The sequence below is a fragment of the Malaya genurostris genome, chromosome 1 (genome assembly GCF_030247185.1).
Source record: "Malaya genurostris strain Urasoe2022 chromosome 1, Malgen_1.1, whole genome shotgun sequence".
NCBI classification, from domain to species: domain Eukaryota; kingdom Metazoa; phylum Arthropoda; class Insecta; order Diptera; family Culicidae; genus Malaya; species Malaya genurostris.
The window spans coordinates 148,711,701-148,729,307 of NC_080570.1; the positions used below are offsets into that span (position 1 = coordinate 148,711,701).

At 37.3% G+C, this 17,607-nt stretch overlaps 1 protein-coding gene across 9 annotated transcripts in view; it reads right to left on the reverse strand.

Moving 5' to 3' along the window:
• Positions 1 to 286: 286 nt before the first annotated feature.
• The window catches only part of LOC131426175 (solute carrier family 41 member 1), a 96,457-nt gene continuing 79,136 nt past the window's right edge, over positions 287 to 17,607 (reverse strand). For 8 of the 9 annotated variants that reach the window (XM_058588684.1, XM_058588688.1, XM_058588681.1 and 5 more), the window contains 7 exons: positions 10,242 to 10,573; positions 9,157 to 9,481; positions 5,305 to 5,451; positions 5,086 to 5,233; positions 3,811 to 4,016; positions 3,596 to 3,744; positions 287 to 3,535 (listed from right to left, as the gene is read on the reverse strand). In XM_058588684.1, coding sequence (XP_058444667.1) covers positions 3,272 to 3,535; positions 3,596 to 3,744; positions 3,811 to 4,016; positions 5,086 to 5,233; positions 5,305 to 5,451; positions 9,157 to 9,481; positions 10,242 to 10,573 — 1,571 coding nt within the window. In that variant the 3' untranslated portion in view covers positions 287 to 3,271. The remainder of the gene's footprint in view (positions 3,536 to 3,595; positions 3,745 to 3,810; positions 4,017 to 5,085; positions 5,234 to 5,304; positions 5,452 to 9,156; positions 9,482 to 10,241; positions 10,574 to 17,607) is intronic. The other variant, XR_009229061.1, reaches the window with a different exon arrangement.

A 17,607-nucleotide genomic window follows, 5' to 3' on the forward strand; every position in this document is an offset into this window, starting at 1 on the left:
TTCTTCCCGCCGATTGGGTCTGCACACCCACTTTATAGCCCAAATAAGCGCCATCCGACTAGCATTCGATCGATGCAGCACTTTTTTTTTATACTGGCTACAGTCAGTAGCCTGCAGTAAAGTAGACTTGGCATGTCTGCGTACTTGGTAATTGAACTGCACTATTTGACTGCAAATAATAAACTCAATTAATTCGTCGGTGCACGTGGCGGTTATTTCGGGGCAGACATTTTTGAAAGGTAAACTTATGATATTAAGCCTTTTGTCATCGGAAACAACACGCCAATTCTCTGTTTTTCAATTGCAACAAGTTTATTCTTATATGTTGTCCATAACCATTCTGGTTTTGCTATTTATTACAGTTTTTTTGTGTGTGTATGTTGCAGTTTCGATCGTTTTAATGAGAAATTACTATTTTCACAGACAAATGGACATAACACTTGAAACATATTTTCGTGTTTTTTTTCCTTCTTTCAATTGCATCTCTATACTAGCCTGCATGCTATCTAGCAATGCCACCACCCCTGCACAAATTCCTGTTCTCACTTGAATTGCATGATACACTAAACGTTGATGCAAATTGACAATTCTTCCGTTCGCACACTGTATTTTTTACTAAATGGATTGGATTCACGAGCAACAATAGGAAATATATTGAATGTTACGTCTGTTTGTTTGTGCTATTTTGATTCGTTATTCAAACTGGGATAGCGATTTAGTATATCGGAAACGATTCATATATGTCGTTAATTATAACCTTTACTTTCGTTAAATCGCTTCTCTCATTTATCAGTATTATAGCACCGCGGCTGTTTGCTTTCAGGGTTTTTTCTTTTGTTTCAAATGAAATGAAATGACAAACCGTGCGTTGCTGTTTTTTTCTCTTCTGTTCCCCTTTCTACTTTCATTCTTATTCTCTTTCTCACAAAAATAATTGTTTTTTGTTTTTATTTTTTTTAATATGAATGTTTTCCTGCTATGTAATCTGCTGCGCGTCTAACTGTCGCTCTCATTCCTGATATTCTGATTTTCCCGTGGTCTTTCATTATTAGTACATTTAGTTAGCCACTATCAATTGTTTCTGTTTGTTTTTTATTTTGTTTGCATGTTTCGACCATTCACTTTTTTTTTCATTTAGTAAATATCACATTCTTTTCTGTTAGTTAGTTAGGTTTTTTTTCTTGTTTTTATATCTCAGTAGCTGTCTGCCATCGAAACACGATATTTGCTAGTTTACTAAATCAAAATTCTTGCTTATTGTCATGCCTGGGGTTATCGGGGCTAAAATTCCGTTGATACGTAAAGCTGAACTGTATGTTTGCGGATTTTGTTTCAATATGTTAAACACAGTAGGCTATGACGTTGAGTGCGAAAAACAAAACGGGTTTCCTGCGGGTTGATTTGACAAGTGAAAAGCTGATGATGAGGCACTATATCTGTATCTGTTTTGTTTTCTAAATAAAAGTCTGCGCTATGACTGTTGCTTGTGTTTTTTTTCTGTTCTCGTAATCTATAAGACTAGCTGAGGAGCCCATCGACAATAAGCACTGCTACAGCCTTTTTTTTTTTTGTTTTCTGGGGGGAGAGGTGAAACTACTTAATTATTCTCAATTTATTATTCTCCGTTAAGACTGGCTTAATTTAAGGTTTTTGTAATACTGCCGAATTGCTTTCTACAGTTCGATTCATTATTGTTGATAGTTTTTATTATCCGATTCAAATCAACGTAAACAAAACTTTAGAGAGAAAAACAAAGTTCAACTAATCAAAAAGGAGCCGTGCAATTCGACTGTGTGTTTTCCTGTTTCAAAGCATACTTCGATTGTAGATTTTAAACCCTGGATTGACACAACACAGTGCAACTGTGTACCGGTGTCTACATTTTTTTTGTAAGTGTCACATTTGAGTGTGCGTACAATCGATTAATGACAGGGATTACCAGTTTAGAAAAAAACGGTTATAGACAGTGCACAGAAAAGAAATAAAGACCTCATGCCAATAGTGGTGCTGGAATAGAAAGAAAAATAAATGAAGCGAAAAAGAAAAAGATGGTAATATCGAGCGAAACTGTGAACAACAGTACTAGAAAGGAAAGCATGAACCAAGTTATTTTGCCGGAAGTGAAAGTATTTGGTGTAATATGGTTCGAAAGTTAGTTGAAGAGTAGTAGTTTAATTAGTTTATCTTTTTTTATTGAACATGTTGAAATGGATTTTTTACTTGAATTATGAAACAATTGTCTAAATATTTACATATGTCCATTAGAAGAAAAAATATTGTACAATCAACTAAGCTTATACACCTGTAAAGTTTCGAATTATAGGTATCAATTGAACTCATTTCACTAAAACTAAATTATTTCTCGTCAGGTTGTTCTCGTGTTCATTGCTCATAATTAAAACATGTGTGTTCATTTCGTTTCACATTGAATTAAGTAGTGAAGAATTAGGTTTTATTTACAATATACTTAACATACCTTGTCTAAAATAGAAAGTTAAAGTTTCATTACTAAGCTGTTAAATTAGTTTACCTTCTAAACATGCTCTGCGCTTCTCACTGCTCTCTAATCTCGATACATTTTAAATTATTGATATTTTTTATTAATTACGGAATTGGTTCTCTACTTCGTGAGCAATTTTTCAGACTGGTAGAGACTTCCACATTTCATTTCTATTTTTTTTTTTGCTAAGACATAAAATCACTTGCTACTCTTTCAAACAGGCGATAGTAATAACATAGAACTAAGAAGAGAGCCTGTAAATGTAGGCAAGCTGCTAACATTGAGAACAAAACAACGCTTCGCTCGCTTAGGACTCTATTATGTGAGGGAAATCGGATTTCAAGTGCACCAATGACGCACTGGGAAAAAAAAACTTCGCTTGGTTCCCTGGGAACATTTGCTAACATTTGTAATTGGATGTATCTTGAAACCCTACTTGCTTTTTTCAATATTTTCGCTATGGTAGAACCCGGAACAAAAAGGTATCCGGACTGAAATTAGGAAACTATATAAATAATAAAAAAAAAACAAAGCTAGAGCTTACGTATCAAATATAAGAGTTCTCAATACTGTTATTACATTATTACTTTTGTTTTATATATATTTGCGTTACAGAGCGTTAGTTTTCTGTTTCGGGTGGGAACGGATCAAGGGATCGAGGAAAAACGGGCAAGGACATCACGGCGGAGAAACATCTCACATACAGTAGCATACATATGTTGTTAGTTGCCTTTGGATTCTTGCCTTAAATAAAATATCGGGATAGGAAAGCTAATAAATACCGAAATTGTTGCTCGCATCACCATCGACGACGCTGAACGAAATGGTTGGCGTGACGGTTGCACTGGCCTCGTCCGGAAGTTCTCCGTACGGATGGTTGATTGTTTGCAAAAACAGGAAAGCCAACGCTAGGAAGCTAGAACCCAGCAGATCTCCCAGTGCCGTAAGGTACGGGATGGCCGAGTTGTCCGGATCGATTTTCCACTTCCACATCGCATGGATAATGACATGAGCAATGTACAGTAGCAACATTATCTAAAAATAAATGCATTACTTCACGAATTAGTCTCGTTTTTTTGTCTTCAAAATACCAACCTGAATTAAACTGACAAACAAGTAGGATAATACGAACGGAGCACCAATGGTTGATTCAGACATATGTATGTAGTCAGCAACGTAGATAAACAGTACTTGTCCAGGAATCGCCATGAGGATCAAAATTCGAGCGGTCTTGGCATAGGGAACTGGTGAAAATGAAACAAGATTAAAAACAAACCGCCGAGAACAGCTAAACCATTTTACGAACTTACCTCCCTTGAACAGTGCTTTCCAAGGTAGCTCAAAGATCTTGGTATGCGGCGGAATTATGCCGATGATGGAGCTCTGATGAAGCATGGTGGAGATTTTGCTCGCCTGAACGGACACCAGATTGCCGCCGATGCCGTTGATGATCGGTTGGAACACGACGAAACCTTTGAAGACGCCGACGGCAGCATCCAACACTAGACCACCCATTCTGGAAGGAACAAAAAATGTGTGATTATTCTCTATGTTACAGCGAAATCACACCCATCTTGATAATACTCTATCAAAACATTTTATGTCTCCACATATAGCAGAAATAAGGAGCATGCAGTGCCCCTTATTTCTGTTGTGTGTTGCACCGAAGAGGAAATACGCTTACTTATGACCAGAGCTGATAAAAATAATTTTTAAAATAGACTCAAAATAGACAAAAATTACGAAAAATAAATATCACTCTCAGCTCTGCTTGCAAATTTTGAGAACGAGATCCATGTCTAGTTGACGACAAAGGCAGAATAGAATAGTCTTTGGTTCGTTTACTCTTTCAGTTATTCTCGGTTTTCAATTAAAAGTTAAAAAACATGATTCCTACAAGGCCCGTACTCAGGATTTCGTTTCGGGAGGGGCCCAAAGATAAAAAAAATAATGTTACTGAAGATTGCTGATGTACTTAATTCTCGGTGTGCCTTTTACGAGTGTTTTTAACAGACAATTTAAACTTTTCCACTGGAACTGATATTGTATTACATTTCTTTAGGTTTACAGTTTTGTTATTTCTGTAAGACATGCCTGAGACCTTCTAAAAAATTATACATCTGTTTTTGATTTCGGGAGGGGCCAGGGCCCCTCGGGCCCCCCCTCTGGGTACGTGACTGATTCCTACTGATTTTCAATGTCGGTACTAGTATCTATAGTAATTTTGGTTTTCCAAAGAGATTCTGGAGTGTAATTACTTTGATATATTATATTTTAGACTCTATTTGAAGTCAAGCATCACAAATTTCATTATATCGAAGAAATAATGAGAATTTAAATTCGACTGCTTCTCCCTGCAGACGCTATTTTGATTTCGTCTCGTCGTTAGGAAACTAGTGACGTTGGGATTGACACTCGAAAATGGTTCGCCTCTCACAGCAACAAAAGAGAGCGGTGAGTTCATTGCGTGAGTTTTTTTTTTACTGTTCGTCTTCGACTCAGTGCAGTCTCGGTCAAGTTCATGCTTCGATGATAGACTTAAAAAAATGTTAACAAACTATGCACGGTTAGGAGTTGGTACTCACCCACTGATGAAGAGTGCGGATAGTACAGGAACCCATCCAGTTGTCAATACGGGCCGAGTGTACTTATTTCTACTCACTAAAAATACCCAAAATGGTAACAGTATAAAATAACAGGTAACCACGACGAATGTTATCCAGAGATGAGTGTCTGTGGGAAGAAGAAAAGGAAACAATTAGGAAATTATTTCATCTGACTTATAACTCATTTTTATTACTTACCTATGTTTTCAAATAGCAAGGATGCTATAAAGGATAGTAAACTAATGGATACCACATCACCGATCGATGCTGCCAGTGGGGTTGCCAGATTATCTGGATTCATTTTCAACTTATTAGACAGTAAAATCACAGCCACTAGTACAAAGTCTGAAAAATAAAAATAAAGATAACTAGTTAATTGTGTTTTCTGTTACTCAGTTGATAGCTCTGATTGACTGGATAGTTTCATACCACAAACACTTTGATATGAAAACTATCGAGGTTGTGACAAATCGTTGATAAGTCCCTAAAATATAGTTTGCAAATCTACTCTTTGTTTTCTGTATGTAGGGCAGCGTGTTGCCCGTAATTTAGAGCAATCGGCAATCGTCGAAAACGTGTTTTGCCATGCTAATGTGAATTTGGGTGGACTTGTGCTTTTCCACAGAACCTGGATCCACAGACAACAGATATTTTAGATCGCTTTGAACGGTTATTTCAACGATTCCCATTTGAAGTGTACATACTGTTGATAATACCAGTTACAAACTCATACACTGCATGCTTAAGAGGATTCAAACCATCAAGGGTCCTTCATACCGAACTCAACTATTTCGTTTCGTTTGGGCTTTGAACGAATAGTCAAAATAAGAAAACGGACATCAATCCGTTCACGCCCGTCCATATGTTGTGACTCCGGTAAAAAAAAACTTTTTGGACACTAGTGGAAGAAAATTTCTGAATCACCCATCTAATAGCCCAGACTTGGCCCCATCTGACTACCACCTGAAGAACGCTTGAATAACGCTACACTTCAAACGAGAAAGTCGAAATGGGCTCGATCCCATTTAAAATTCAACATTAGAAAAACATGTTCGCAATGGAATTCAAAAATATCAGAAAGATGAATAAAGGAATAGTATCCGATGAAAATTTTGTAACCATTTTTTTCAAAAAAAAATTTTATTTGTGGCTTTCTCAGCCCCAAATATTGGGATATGTATTTGCTTTTGAATAACCCTTTAGTGACAATGATGAGAAATCACATTCAGCTTCTGAATACTGCATCTGTATTCAAGAAATTAAAGTTTAGATTAGATTCTGGAACTAAATTCTGAAATTGAATTCTGGTCCATCTGAATTCTGAACATAATTTCACGTTTAGAACTCAATTTTTAGAATTTAGCTCCAGAAAACACGTTCGGGATCTGAATTCTAATGCAGGTTCCGAAACTAGATTTTTGTGTCTGGAACTGAATTTAGTTCTTCAATTTAGGTTCGAAATTAGAATTCTGAATTCGGATTCAGGAATTACACTTCCTAATTTTAGAACGAAATTCAAGATATTAGTTTTAGATCTGGATTCTGTAATTAAATCTTAGAATTGAACTCTGGATATGCTGAACCTAATTTTGGGACTTGGATTCTGGAACTAGACTTTGAAACTGAATTCAATTTCGGAATTCCAGGTCAGAATTTAGTTCTGTAACTGAACTCGGAACTTGGATTTTAAAACGAGATCTGTTCCATGAAACTAGAATTAAAATCATAAACTAAATTCTTGACCTGGATTCCGAATCTGAATTTTTCAAATGAATTCTGAGTCAGCCCCACGTTCCCAACTTAGTTTTTGAATTGAACACCAGTTCCTGCATCTTGGTCTTCAGGTTCTGGTGTAGAGAAAAATTGACGGCAAAAAGTTTTCAACAGCTTTAAACTCCGGAAAAGTTCCACAATTTTCCCATAGAACTATGTTAAGCTTTACATACTCCACTGAATATGTAAATTTACAAAAAAAAACAACAACTATAACACTATTGTATTATTGCAGATGATTGGACCGCCCCTTTTTTCAATTGTGTGCCAGAAAGTTTGATGTAAATAAGTCGTACTTCAGTATAGGTGCACCGTTTCAAATTTTAGTAGTAAAGAATGGAAAGCTTGGAAGGAAACATGTCGGTTTTATTCGTATTCATGTCATCCAGTTATGTCTCTGACATTACACATCCGTACTGTTTTAGATCCACAAATGATGCAATTCTTATAAACCTAGCTTGTTGAATTGGTGGATTTTACGATAATGACTCTGAGACAAATTTTGTAATATTGAAAAATGTAGTTTTTTTTTCGTATTTTTGTTTCATTGAGTTTCATGCCAACGCACAATTTTGCATGTATTTTAATGCAAATTCGCGTTAACTGTGACACTGCTTTTATCGGCTTCAAGGGTACAAAACAATTGTAATCTCTACATTTCATAAGCGCACTTCGAAGCTCCCAATGCGATGAACTTAATTGCACACACAATTAGGCTATTGATATCATGTATTCGATGCAAGCCGAATGTACATGAAGGGAGCATAGTCTTTGTTTGTGGTTCGCGTTTGCGATGTTCATAGAATATTTTCAAGAGTACTAGAAAATTTGCTTTGTTAATAAGGCTTAATCGATGACATTGTGGATCGATTGCGCATTATAATTGTTTTTAACAACAGATTGCTACTACTTAATAGAGACAATCAACAGTAAACTATTCAAAAATCATCAGTTCATACAACCCCGAGGGGCTGTTCCTTGTAGTATTTACGAACAAAAACGGGTGGGTAATGTCAGAGTCAGTGCGGTAAAATTTTATTTTCAATCGAATGTTATAAGATGAATATGAAATTTATGGCCTTCGACCGTCAGCATACCCCTACTAATTCATTTGACTTTTGCTGTCATTTTCAAGTGAAGCTCCAGAAATTCATCGTCAGTTGAATAATCGTACCTAGTCATTTGAAGTTTTGCTTGCTTAGTTTCAAGTGCCAAGTAGTAAAGCTGCTTCATTGTCTTCGCTCTTGGTAGTGAGCAAGTTCGAATGAATAGAATTATAAATGGAGTAAAGTATTTAAAATGAAAACTGAAGGAGGAACCTATTAATTTATGTGTATTCTGTGATTGGTATCTGGTTTGTCTTTCACCTATTATCTTGAACCAATTCGAATGTTTACATAAACCTCATAGTAGAGTACAGAGATGGCATTTCACTAGAGTGATACACCAGGGCGTAAGTTTGAATTGTACACTGAGGAAAGCGCACTTCTTCTCAGTGTCCATTAGACAGACTTTGAGTGCGTGCTTGTGTTTAAAGAAGCTGGTGCGAAAGAATCACATTCTCTTCGCACGAATCGCTCTCACGTGCTCTCGTCTAAATACACCCAAGTGATCACTGGCGCGTGATGGTGAGCGAACACTTCTGTGAACTTCAATTAATAGAGAGTAGATCTGGCCTTGCTATGAAAAATTTGCAAGGAAAACCGAAAATTCAAAGATAAATTGTTTTATTTAGCTGATTGTGAGTGCCCCAAGTTACTTATTCGCAAACCATACACCAGAGTGCTCACCGGCGTGTACACCTCTGTGAAAGTATCTGCATCCACCTCAAAGAATTTCTTAGCTCTGCTCTAACACTTTGGAGCGATTCAGTGCTAGAGGTAAAAGAAAATAAACACGCGCACTCATGATGCGTTAACACTTCATACAACACTTGTGTATATATGTGAAGAGAAAAACTCTCGTTGAAGCTGTCAGTGCGAGGGGAGAAATTTTGCTTGCTTTTCGTCACACAGAGGAGATGGACATCTCTGGTAGAGTAAAACGTATTCACGTCAAAATAATCAACTTTCCAGGAGCGCGTTTAACTACCAAGAAATAATTCTTATCTTAAACCTAAACATTTCCCCACCGTTTCGGGGAACTACACTCGTTTCAATCAAGGAACTAACCGGCCCTAACGGGGCTTTGCACGACGACTCCATTGCATCGCGCCGCAGCGGGGCAATCAAGCTCTATTTACGTAGTTTGGCGCGCCTTATCGCCACTATCACTTACCTAGCACAAAGCACGACGACGTCGCGGTAAACATACTGGACGCAGTCAGCAGCATCGCGTGGTCGAATAGGAAGCTCCCGTTCATGGCGGCACCGACGCTGATGGCAAAGATCGACACTATAAACGCCGCTACGGTGGCCTGGACCTGCACTAGCGCAATATTCCCGATGACCATGTGGATGATTTCGCGTGCTCCGGATAAGTTGCCGAGGTTTGCCTGGGTGGAAAGCCGCGAGGCCAAACACATGTCCAGGTTGCCTTTCAGTCCGAGTAGGGCCGGTACCAGGATGAACAGTTCCGTCACGTGGGCAAAGACTTTCCAGTGCTGCGGTGATAGAAGAATAGCATTGATTAGAGGTGATTATTTATTTATTTTTTGTTGTTAATTTCACTCAGGGAACCACACTCGTTTTGGTTTGGAATTTTAGCGTGTTGAAAGAGTTTTAATGCGTTAGTGGGAAAGCAAGGTCGTGGGACATTTCAACTGCCTACCGAAGTGAGAAATGTGATGAGTGCTATCTCCACTTTCAATGCACATCGTCCCTACAAAAAGGTGTTCATCATGAGACAATTTTCATCAAACATCAGAAAATGTGGGGAAACAAATAAACAAACAAACAAAGATGACGTCAATAAAACCGGTGGACGACCGGAAGGGTTGAATGACGCTTACTGTTGCCGTACAGGGACATTATCGAACTTTGATTAGATCAGATTTCATCGTGATAACACAGTCCCTCCCGAGTTGGACTCCGATTGCGGCTGTTCGCTTTTATTTATGATCCTTGTTTTTATCAACCCTTGCCGACGGTAAAACTCACGATTGATAGAAGCAATAAATTCAATTATGATAGCAAGTCCCTCAGCTAACTGTTGAACTAAGCCTGCTTCGATAAGTTTCTAGTATTACAAAGAGGTATTAGGAAATTTGTCGTCATTGTCAATCCAGGCTGGAAGGAATGTGATTTTCAATCAAACTCAAGAATTTAACCTAGTTCCCAGCCGGCACCGCTGCAATTTCGCACAACACTTTTGATTCCCGACAATTTTGTTCGCTTGATTAAACGCAATAAAAACCAACTCACCTCTACCCGGCCCAGGATAATGCCGGCACCGATCGTGCCGATACCGGCGATGAAGAACGGAATCGAGATCTGTAGCGTAGTTTCCCACCATTTTTCCTGCTTGATTTCGCCGCCGGGACCACCACCGCCGCCGCCGCCCAGGCCCAGACACTTGCCGCCACCCGTCGTCGTTGTTACAATGTTGTTATCGTCGTCATCACCACCGCCGCCAACGCCACCATCACGATGATCACCACGATCCGGTTCGGAGGATGCCACGGACGTCGTTATGATTGAGCTTAATGAGCCGGTTGTTGAAGCTGGTAAAACGGACAGTTTGTCGTTTCCATCACCTGGACGGAGGAGGGGAGGGAAGAAAAAAAACAACGAGATGGATCAGATGCATTATAATTTGCGGTGCGGGATCAGTGAGAAAAGAGAAAGAGAGAGAGAGATAAAGATGGGGTGGTTTATGTAAAAGGGTAGAATTTAAAAAATAGCTAGAATGCATGCAAACGAGCGTGTGGGACGCTTGTCAATTACCGGAGAAAGGAATATTTAGACAAATTTTCTTTAATTTCACCGCACAGACAGGCCAGTGCCTCTGCTACTGCTCGGTGTTGTATAACGGTTACTAAGGAGCTGCGAAGATAAACACGTTTTCAACCCATATCACACATTTTGTCCTAAAATCTATAGATATTGTTTTTTTTTCATACCAGATTCACAATTTTATTAATATCTTCTTTTGTCACCGAAGTTTCGGAACAAATCAATTTCTAATTCATCTTTTAACACCACGTGTAATGTTTCGTGCATGCTTTTAACAGAATTCGAAACTTCGACCGAATTTGCCCTATTTTATGAAGCCATACTACTTTCCCATCAGCCAATCGAATGTGTCGCATATTCCGTAAGTAAAAAAAGACCATTTTGATACGAAATACATTTTTTGTTTTCTATACAGAGATACAAATTGGAACTTCAAAGAATTAAAAAGGTTATAAACATGTTCAGCTCACTCAAATTTGTTTCGTTTAGTAAAGTAATTGCATCTACTGGTTGGAAATGGGCTTGTCGAAGGCAACGACATATACGCTCTTCTTAAATACCGATTTAATACAATTGAAACAGAATCAATACCGTTTTTCGATTTTTTGACTGATTTTAGAAACCCGGTCACCCTTTCATGGTACAACCAAAGATAAATAATAAAGACATGTATGTGCTTACAAATATTAAAAACAAATCTAATCCGTTCCCGGTACCTTCTAAAAAGACCGCACTCACCGCTTGGTGGTGCGCGAGATTAATTGCATTGTTATCATTTCGACCAAAGTGTGCCATGAAATCTCAATATATACAAATTAGCTAACGTATCGAAACACGACGTAAAATACACTGGTGGCGTGATAAGACAGTTTTGGTTGTGTTGGTAATTTTCTCACGAAATTAAGTATGGCGCGCCGGGATTCAAGCATGTAAACATAAACAAACGACCATTTCAGATCGGGATTTCACTTCTAAGTTACTCCAGTTATCGCGCAGCCTGGCGAATATTTGGCACTAATTGAAGGTCTGGACATTTTTTCTTCAAGGGCTTGCAAGGTAACGTCGAAATATAGAAAATTTTACACACATCCGATTTTGTTCATTTCGTTGGAGGAAGGAGTTGGCGGATCGCACTGTGATATATAAAGGACAATAACATAGCTTTTGCGCTACCAAACATGATATGCAAAGCTTCATTTGCATTTTCATTTAATTTACCTGGTCTCAAGACTCAAGAGGTTTTCAATTTTGGATGTACATGCAGGATTGACGATTGTCGAATGAAGTCGAACAGAAACAAAGGAAGAGCGACCTTGAAAAACGCAATTTCGCCTGCATAATTTTGAAAGTTGCCGGCATTTTTCCAGACTTCTGCCGGCTGCCAGAATTTCTCACAAGTGGGTTACTCTTATTGGCACATTGCCGCGAAACTGAATTACCGTTTTGTCAATAAAAATTGGAATCAAGAAAAGAAGCTCGATTTTACGTTTCGTCTTAGACTCATCAGTGCGTAGCAGTTTATGTTGAACTGCTACCTCCGACCTGACGGTTCAACATAAACCGCTAGGCAGACGTAAAGTTAATGCTATTTGCAAAACACTTCTTTGATATTGCACCTAAGTGTAATATCAAAACCGACGTCCAGAACGAAACAAGTTTCGGCTTGCTAGCCGTACAGATTTTGGTAAGTTTGAGAGGTAAAGAGCTTTTACCCCCTAATTTATGCTAGGTGCATATAACCAATTTCACTCGATTTTACGTTTCGTCTTAGACTCATCAGTGCGTAGCAGTTTATGTTGAACTGCTACCTCCGACCTGACGGTTCAACATAAACCGCTAGGCAGACGTAAAGTTAATGCTATTTGCAAAACACTTTACGTCTGCCTAGCGGTTTATGTTGAACCGTCAGGTCGGAGGTAGCAGTTCAACATAAACTGCTACGCACTGATGAGTCTAAGACGAAACGTAAAATCGAGTGAAATTGGTTATATGCACCTAGCATAAATTAGGGGGTAAAAGCTCTTTACCTCTCAAACTTACCAAAATCTGTACGGCTAGCAAGCCGAAACTTGTTTCGTTCTGGACGTCGGTTTTGATATTACACTTAGGTGCAATATCAAAGAAGTGTTTTGCAAATAGCATTAACTTTACGTCTGCCTAGCGGTTTATGTTGAACCGTCAGGTCGGAGGTAGCAGTTCAACATAAACTGCTACGCACTGATGAGTCTAAGACGAAACGTAAAATCGAGTGAAATTGGTTATATGCACCTAGCATAAATTAGGGGGTAAAAGCTCTTTACCTCTCAAACTTACCAAGAAAAGAAGGTTTCTTCCGAAAATTTTCATATCGGCAATAGTTATTTTGATCGATTTTTCCGTTGATTCCTGATAGTACAAATAGATATCAGAAATCGATTTTAAAGTGATTACTTCTAAATAATCGTTAGTTTCGCAAAATAAATTAAAATCAGCATTACCATTTTAATTTGTGCTAAAATTTGTTGAAGTTTCGTATTTCATGGTTAAAATACACTGAATACCTTAAAGCGGTTACGCATTGTAGGATTCAACAGAAACACCAGGTGACAATTCCAAATATCTTCAGACTGAGTTGAAAAAATCAGTGAATTCTAGTTTACTATAAAGTATGATACACGGAATCGGTTTTAGCAAGAAAAAAACAAAACTGCGGCAATTTAAAAAATTAGCGAACACAAAAAAGTTTGCACTTTGTCAATCAATTATTCGAGTTTGATTTATTTTCTCATTATTTGGTTGGTGAAATAATCGAACATAAGTTTCAAACTGATCAATTAAATTTCTAATCATCAACTAGTTATATTTTCATCGTCAAAAATAACCCTGCTCGAAAGCATGGTTATTTTTGACAACTCGATAGTTATTTTCCGATACTGAAAAAATTCTAATTTCAGACCTTAAGTAAACATTTCTTCTGCGTGATTTCTTTTTGTACTTTCTGTCTAAGAAAGCACCTCACGAGAAAATTCCAATACTTTGTCAAACAAAGTATGTTTATCTCGAAGTTTTTCTTACGTTCGCAATTATTATACCACTTGATATCATTTTATTTACAGTTCAAAATAAACCCAACTAACTTTCCATCCGTCAAACTTTAAAATGAGCCGTAGCATTAGTTAAATTTAACTACTCGACCAAAAACAACTGCTCAACTGTCCAATTTTAACTAAAAGTTCAAATAATTCGCGAGATGGTCCACGGCCTAAGTAAACCGCTCTTCAATCTACAATTGAGTCAATGTATTTAACACCTTACCAATGAGTAGATTTAACTTAGTTTTCAGTATATTTTTGACATTCGGCATCAAGAAAAAATTTCGATTTCGGAAATTTCAAAGTCGATTTTTTTCATACAAATTTTGGTCGAGATAACTCCAGATCTCAATGTTCCAGGAATTTTTTAATACATTCAGCAACAATGAAAAATTTCTATAGTTTTGCGTTTTTACGCTGATTTCCGAAATTACCCAATTTTTCAAGCGTTGGTTTTGTGCGGTTTTTTTATGCGGTACGTATCCCTCGTGTAAAAACAAGACTTCAATGCATTTACTGACATTCAAAGTTTAGTAAAATTCGCAACTAAATACCGCTCTGAATCGTTGAGACTATTCGATCATAGAGTGGACATTCATTCATCCATGATTCGGAACTTCCAGGAAAACCGTCGGTCGATGGTTTCGTGAAGCTCGTGTCGTCATTCACAGATTTATCGTCATGTGGCGTGATTGGCAATCGTAATTCGTCAACGCCCGGGCATGAATATTACGTATTAATTACTAGAAGGAAATTGCCAATCCAATAAACCTGTGCTAATATTGTCTCTCTATCCCCCCCCTCTCTCTCTCTCTCTCTCTCTCTCTCTGTGTTGTTGGCACAGCAGTTCGAATGCCGATGGAATTTTCGTGTCTAGATCGTAGTTAAACACAAATGCAGTACCCGCTGATGGGAGCCAATTTAGATACCGGGAGCTTTAGGTTATGAATTATAATTACTAAACTAATCATTCACTGCTGTTTCAATGTCAGCTAAGATGAATGACAACGTTATAGTCAATGTTTGCTATGATTATTAGGAATTTTGATTTCATAGACTAGAGTTCAGTTAACCATTTCTTGTCGGTGATGAACTAGTCCATTGAAATAAAAACATTATTCCCCAGGTGAGTGAGTACAATTACCCGGTTGATAACGAGCAAACAAGATATCTCGGCACCTAGCCTAGTTCTACTGGAGTGTCATTTACATCAGAAATGACTTACCGTTTTTTTCTTCCTCTCTCTCGATAACGTCAATGTAGTGCGGAATGTTCAAAACTCCGCTCTCTTGTGCCTGCCGACACACCCACACCCCGTGGAACAACAGAACCTTCCATCCCGTATGTAAGGTACTTGAGATTGTTCAATCCTACGATTTGAAACACCAGTCGTTGATAATTTGACATTTGATATGGCAGTGGATGACAGCGCAATCAATCAAAGTATGTTACTTCTATTTGCCTGTTTGTATTAATCTTATTTCGAGCAGTGATACGTTTTCCAAATACACTATGTTTTTTCCAAAACGAAACGTTGGCTTTATCAAACCAAAACCTCATTTGTCAATATGAATAAACACAGAAACGTGTTAGAATCAACCGGTAAATCTTTATTTTTACTAATTTTCTTTTTGCGTGTACCTGCACGGACCTCGCCTGTCCCTTTAAATTCGAACATCGGACGAGACTTACGAGTACATTGTACATTGTGCGGGTACATTGTGTTTCGCTAGCAGAGATGCCATTTATACAGATTTATCTGTATAATACAGAGTTTTACATCCTCATATAGATCTAATACAGAATACAGATTTTATACAGATTCTCTAAATTTAATACAGATTTATACAGATTTCACAAGAAGTAATAAAGAAAAATTAAACTGTTTTCGTTTGAGCTATCTTTTAGTATTTGATTGCAGTGGCGAGATGAAAGTTTATTAATCAACCGACCAATCACAAATTAAAGTAAAAAATTGTGTGCAGATATTTGATGATCAACACAAAAAATATTTATATTACAATTTGAAGATTTATTGTTAGGCTAAGACCGTAGGCAGAGTGAGAAAGCTGAGCAGATTTATATTTTGCACTCTAATAGGGCCCCTTTGGCTTGCTGAGAGTATGCTTCCCTCTTTTGGTCTGCTAATGTCATCCACCAGCTCGGTTCAGCTTCTTGCGTTTATTCTGTCTGCGGCCTGAGAGTTGTATGACCTGACTGTCATATTAAGTCAACTTTTAAATCTAGAAAAGTATATGGAACTGAAATTTAATTGTGGCTAAAAAACCATTCATATTAAATTTCAGCTTTACATATTTTTGTGAACTACGAAGATAAAAAATAAATGCTCATTGAAACTCTCATTCTGTAACCATTCTGTTGAGATACAGTTCAACATCATTTCATTGTAGAAATATCATTTTATTAGTGAATACAGATAAATACAGATTTTTTATACAGGGTAATACATATTTTCTTAAAAAAAATATCTGGCCTCTCTGCTCGCTAGAGTGAAAGAGTGAAGAAGATAGTCTACTTTCGGGCCGATGTACACGCTCGTTCAATGTTACTCTAAAGTGAGTACAATTTCACTCACTTTCGTTAAAAGTGGAACTACTCTATAGCGAGTAAAGCTTGTTTACTCACTTTTGAGTAAATATGGTAGTTGTCAAATTCTGAGTAGCATTTACTCAGTGCTATAAATGGGAAAATTAGCTCGAGTGAGTAAATATTACACAATATCATTCGAATTATCTAAAGAAATTCTTATTTCAATCAAAACTGCGTGTAAATTAAAAACAATGCAATATTTTTTAAATATTTTCATTTTGTAGTTTTTCCATAGAAAGTTGAAAATGTTCTTTGAACTCCCTCGCGTATCCTGGAACGAAGGTTGCACAAATGTGACAACGAAAAACTTCAATCATTGTTAGGATTAGAAGGTATAACAATATTACTTTTTAATTTTCGATAGACTTCTTCATCTACCACGGCTTCAACCTGATCCATTTTTTTTCAAATTTCCACAAAAATCATTGAACGTAAATTTTCACACAAAAATTCTACAAAAATCATTGAATGTAAATTTCACACAACGTTTTTAAAGCTCTGTGAAACTGAGTAAAAGTTACTCTGTCTTCTAAATCAATATTATTCACTTTTTAACATTTGCGCACTAAATAAACAAAAGTGAGTACAAATTTCTCACTTGAGAGTAACGTTGAATGAGCGTGTAGGGCTCAATCGGGCCAATGATTGGATTGTTGAAAATTTCACTGGGTAGAAGCATTAGAGCATGTTCAGGAGTGTTACAGTTCTAGATGCATAATTTATGTCAGTTTCAAAAATTTAAATCTGGAAATTATTACAAGCAAAACTAGCAGCCCCAGCAGCGTTTTACTAGTGTTTCAAAAATACAAAAAATAGAACGGCAGTGTACACCAGTTTTAAATATGACAGTAGAACTGTTCGAACGAATAAAACTAGAGCGGCTGGGTTTGTTTCAATTTTATATAAATCTTCCAGCTGCTGAATTTGCTCTTATCGTTAACACCAGAGATGCCAGGTCTGCAGATTTGTCAGCAAATTTAAGCTTCTCTTCGCCAAGCTTGTGTTCAAGTTTTGTATGCAAGCAGTTATTTCTATAGCATTAAGTTTCTCTACCATTCTGCGATTTCGTTTAAAGCGATAAACTTTTTCTCATTATCAATCGAGTTCATTTTATATAAATTAGAAATTAATCTTAAGCACTCAAAATTATCCTG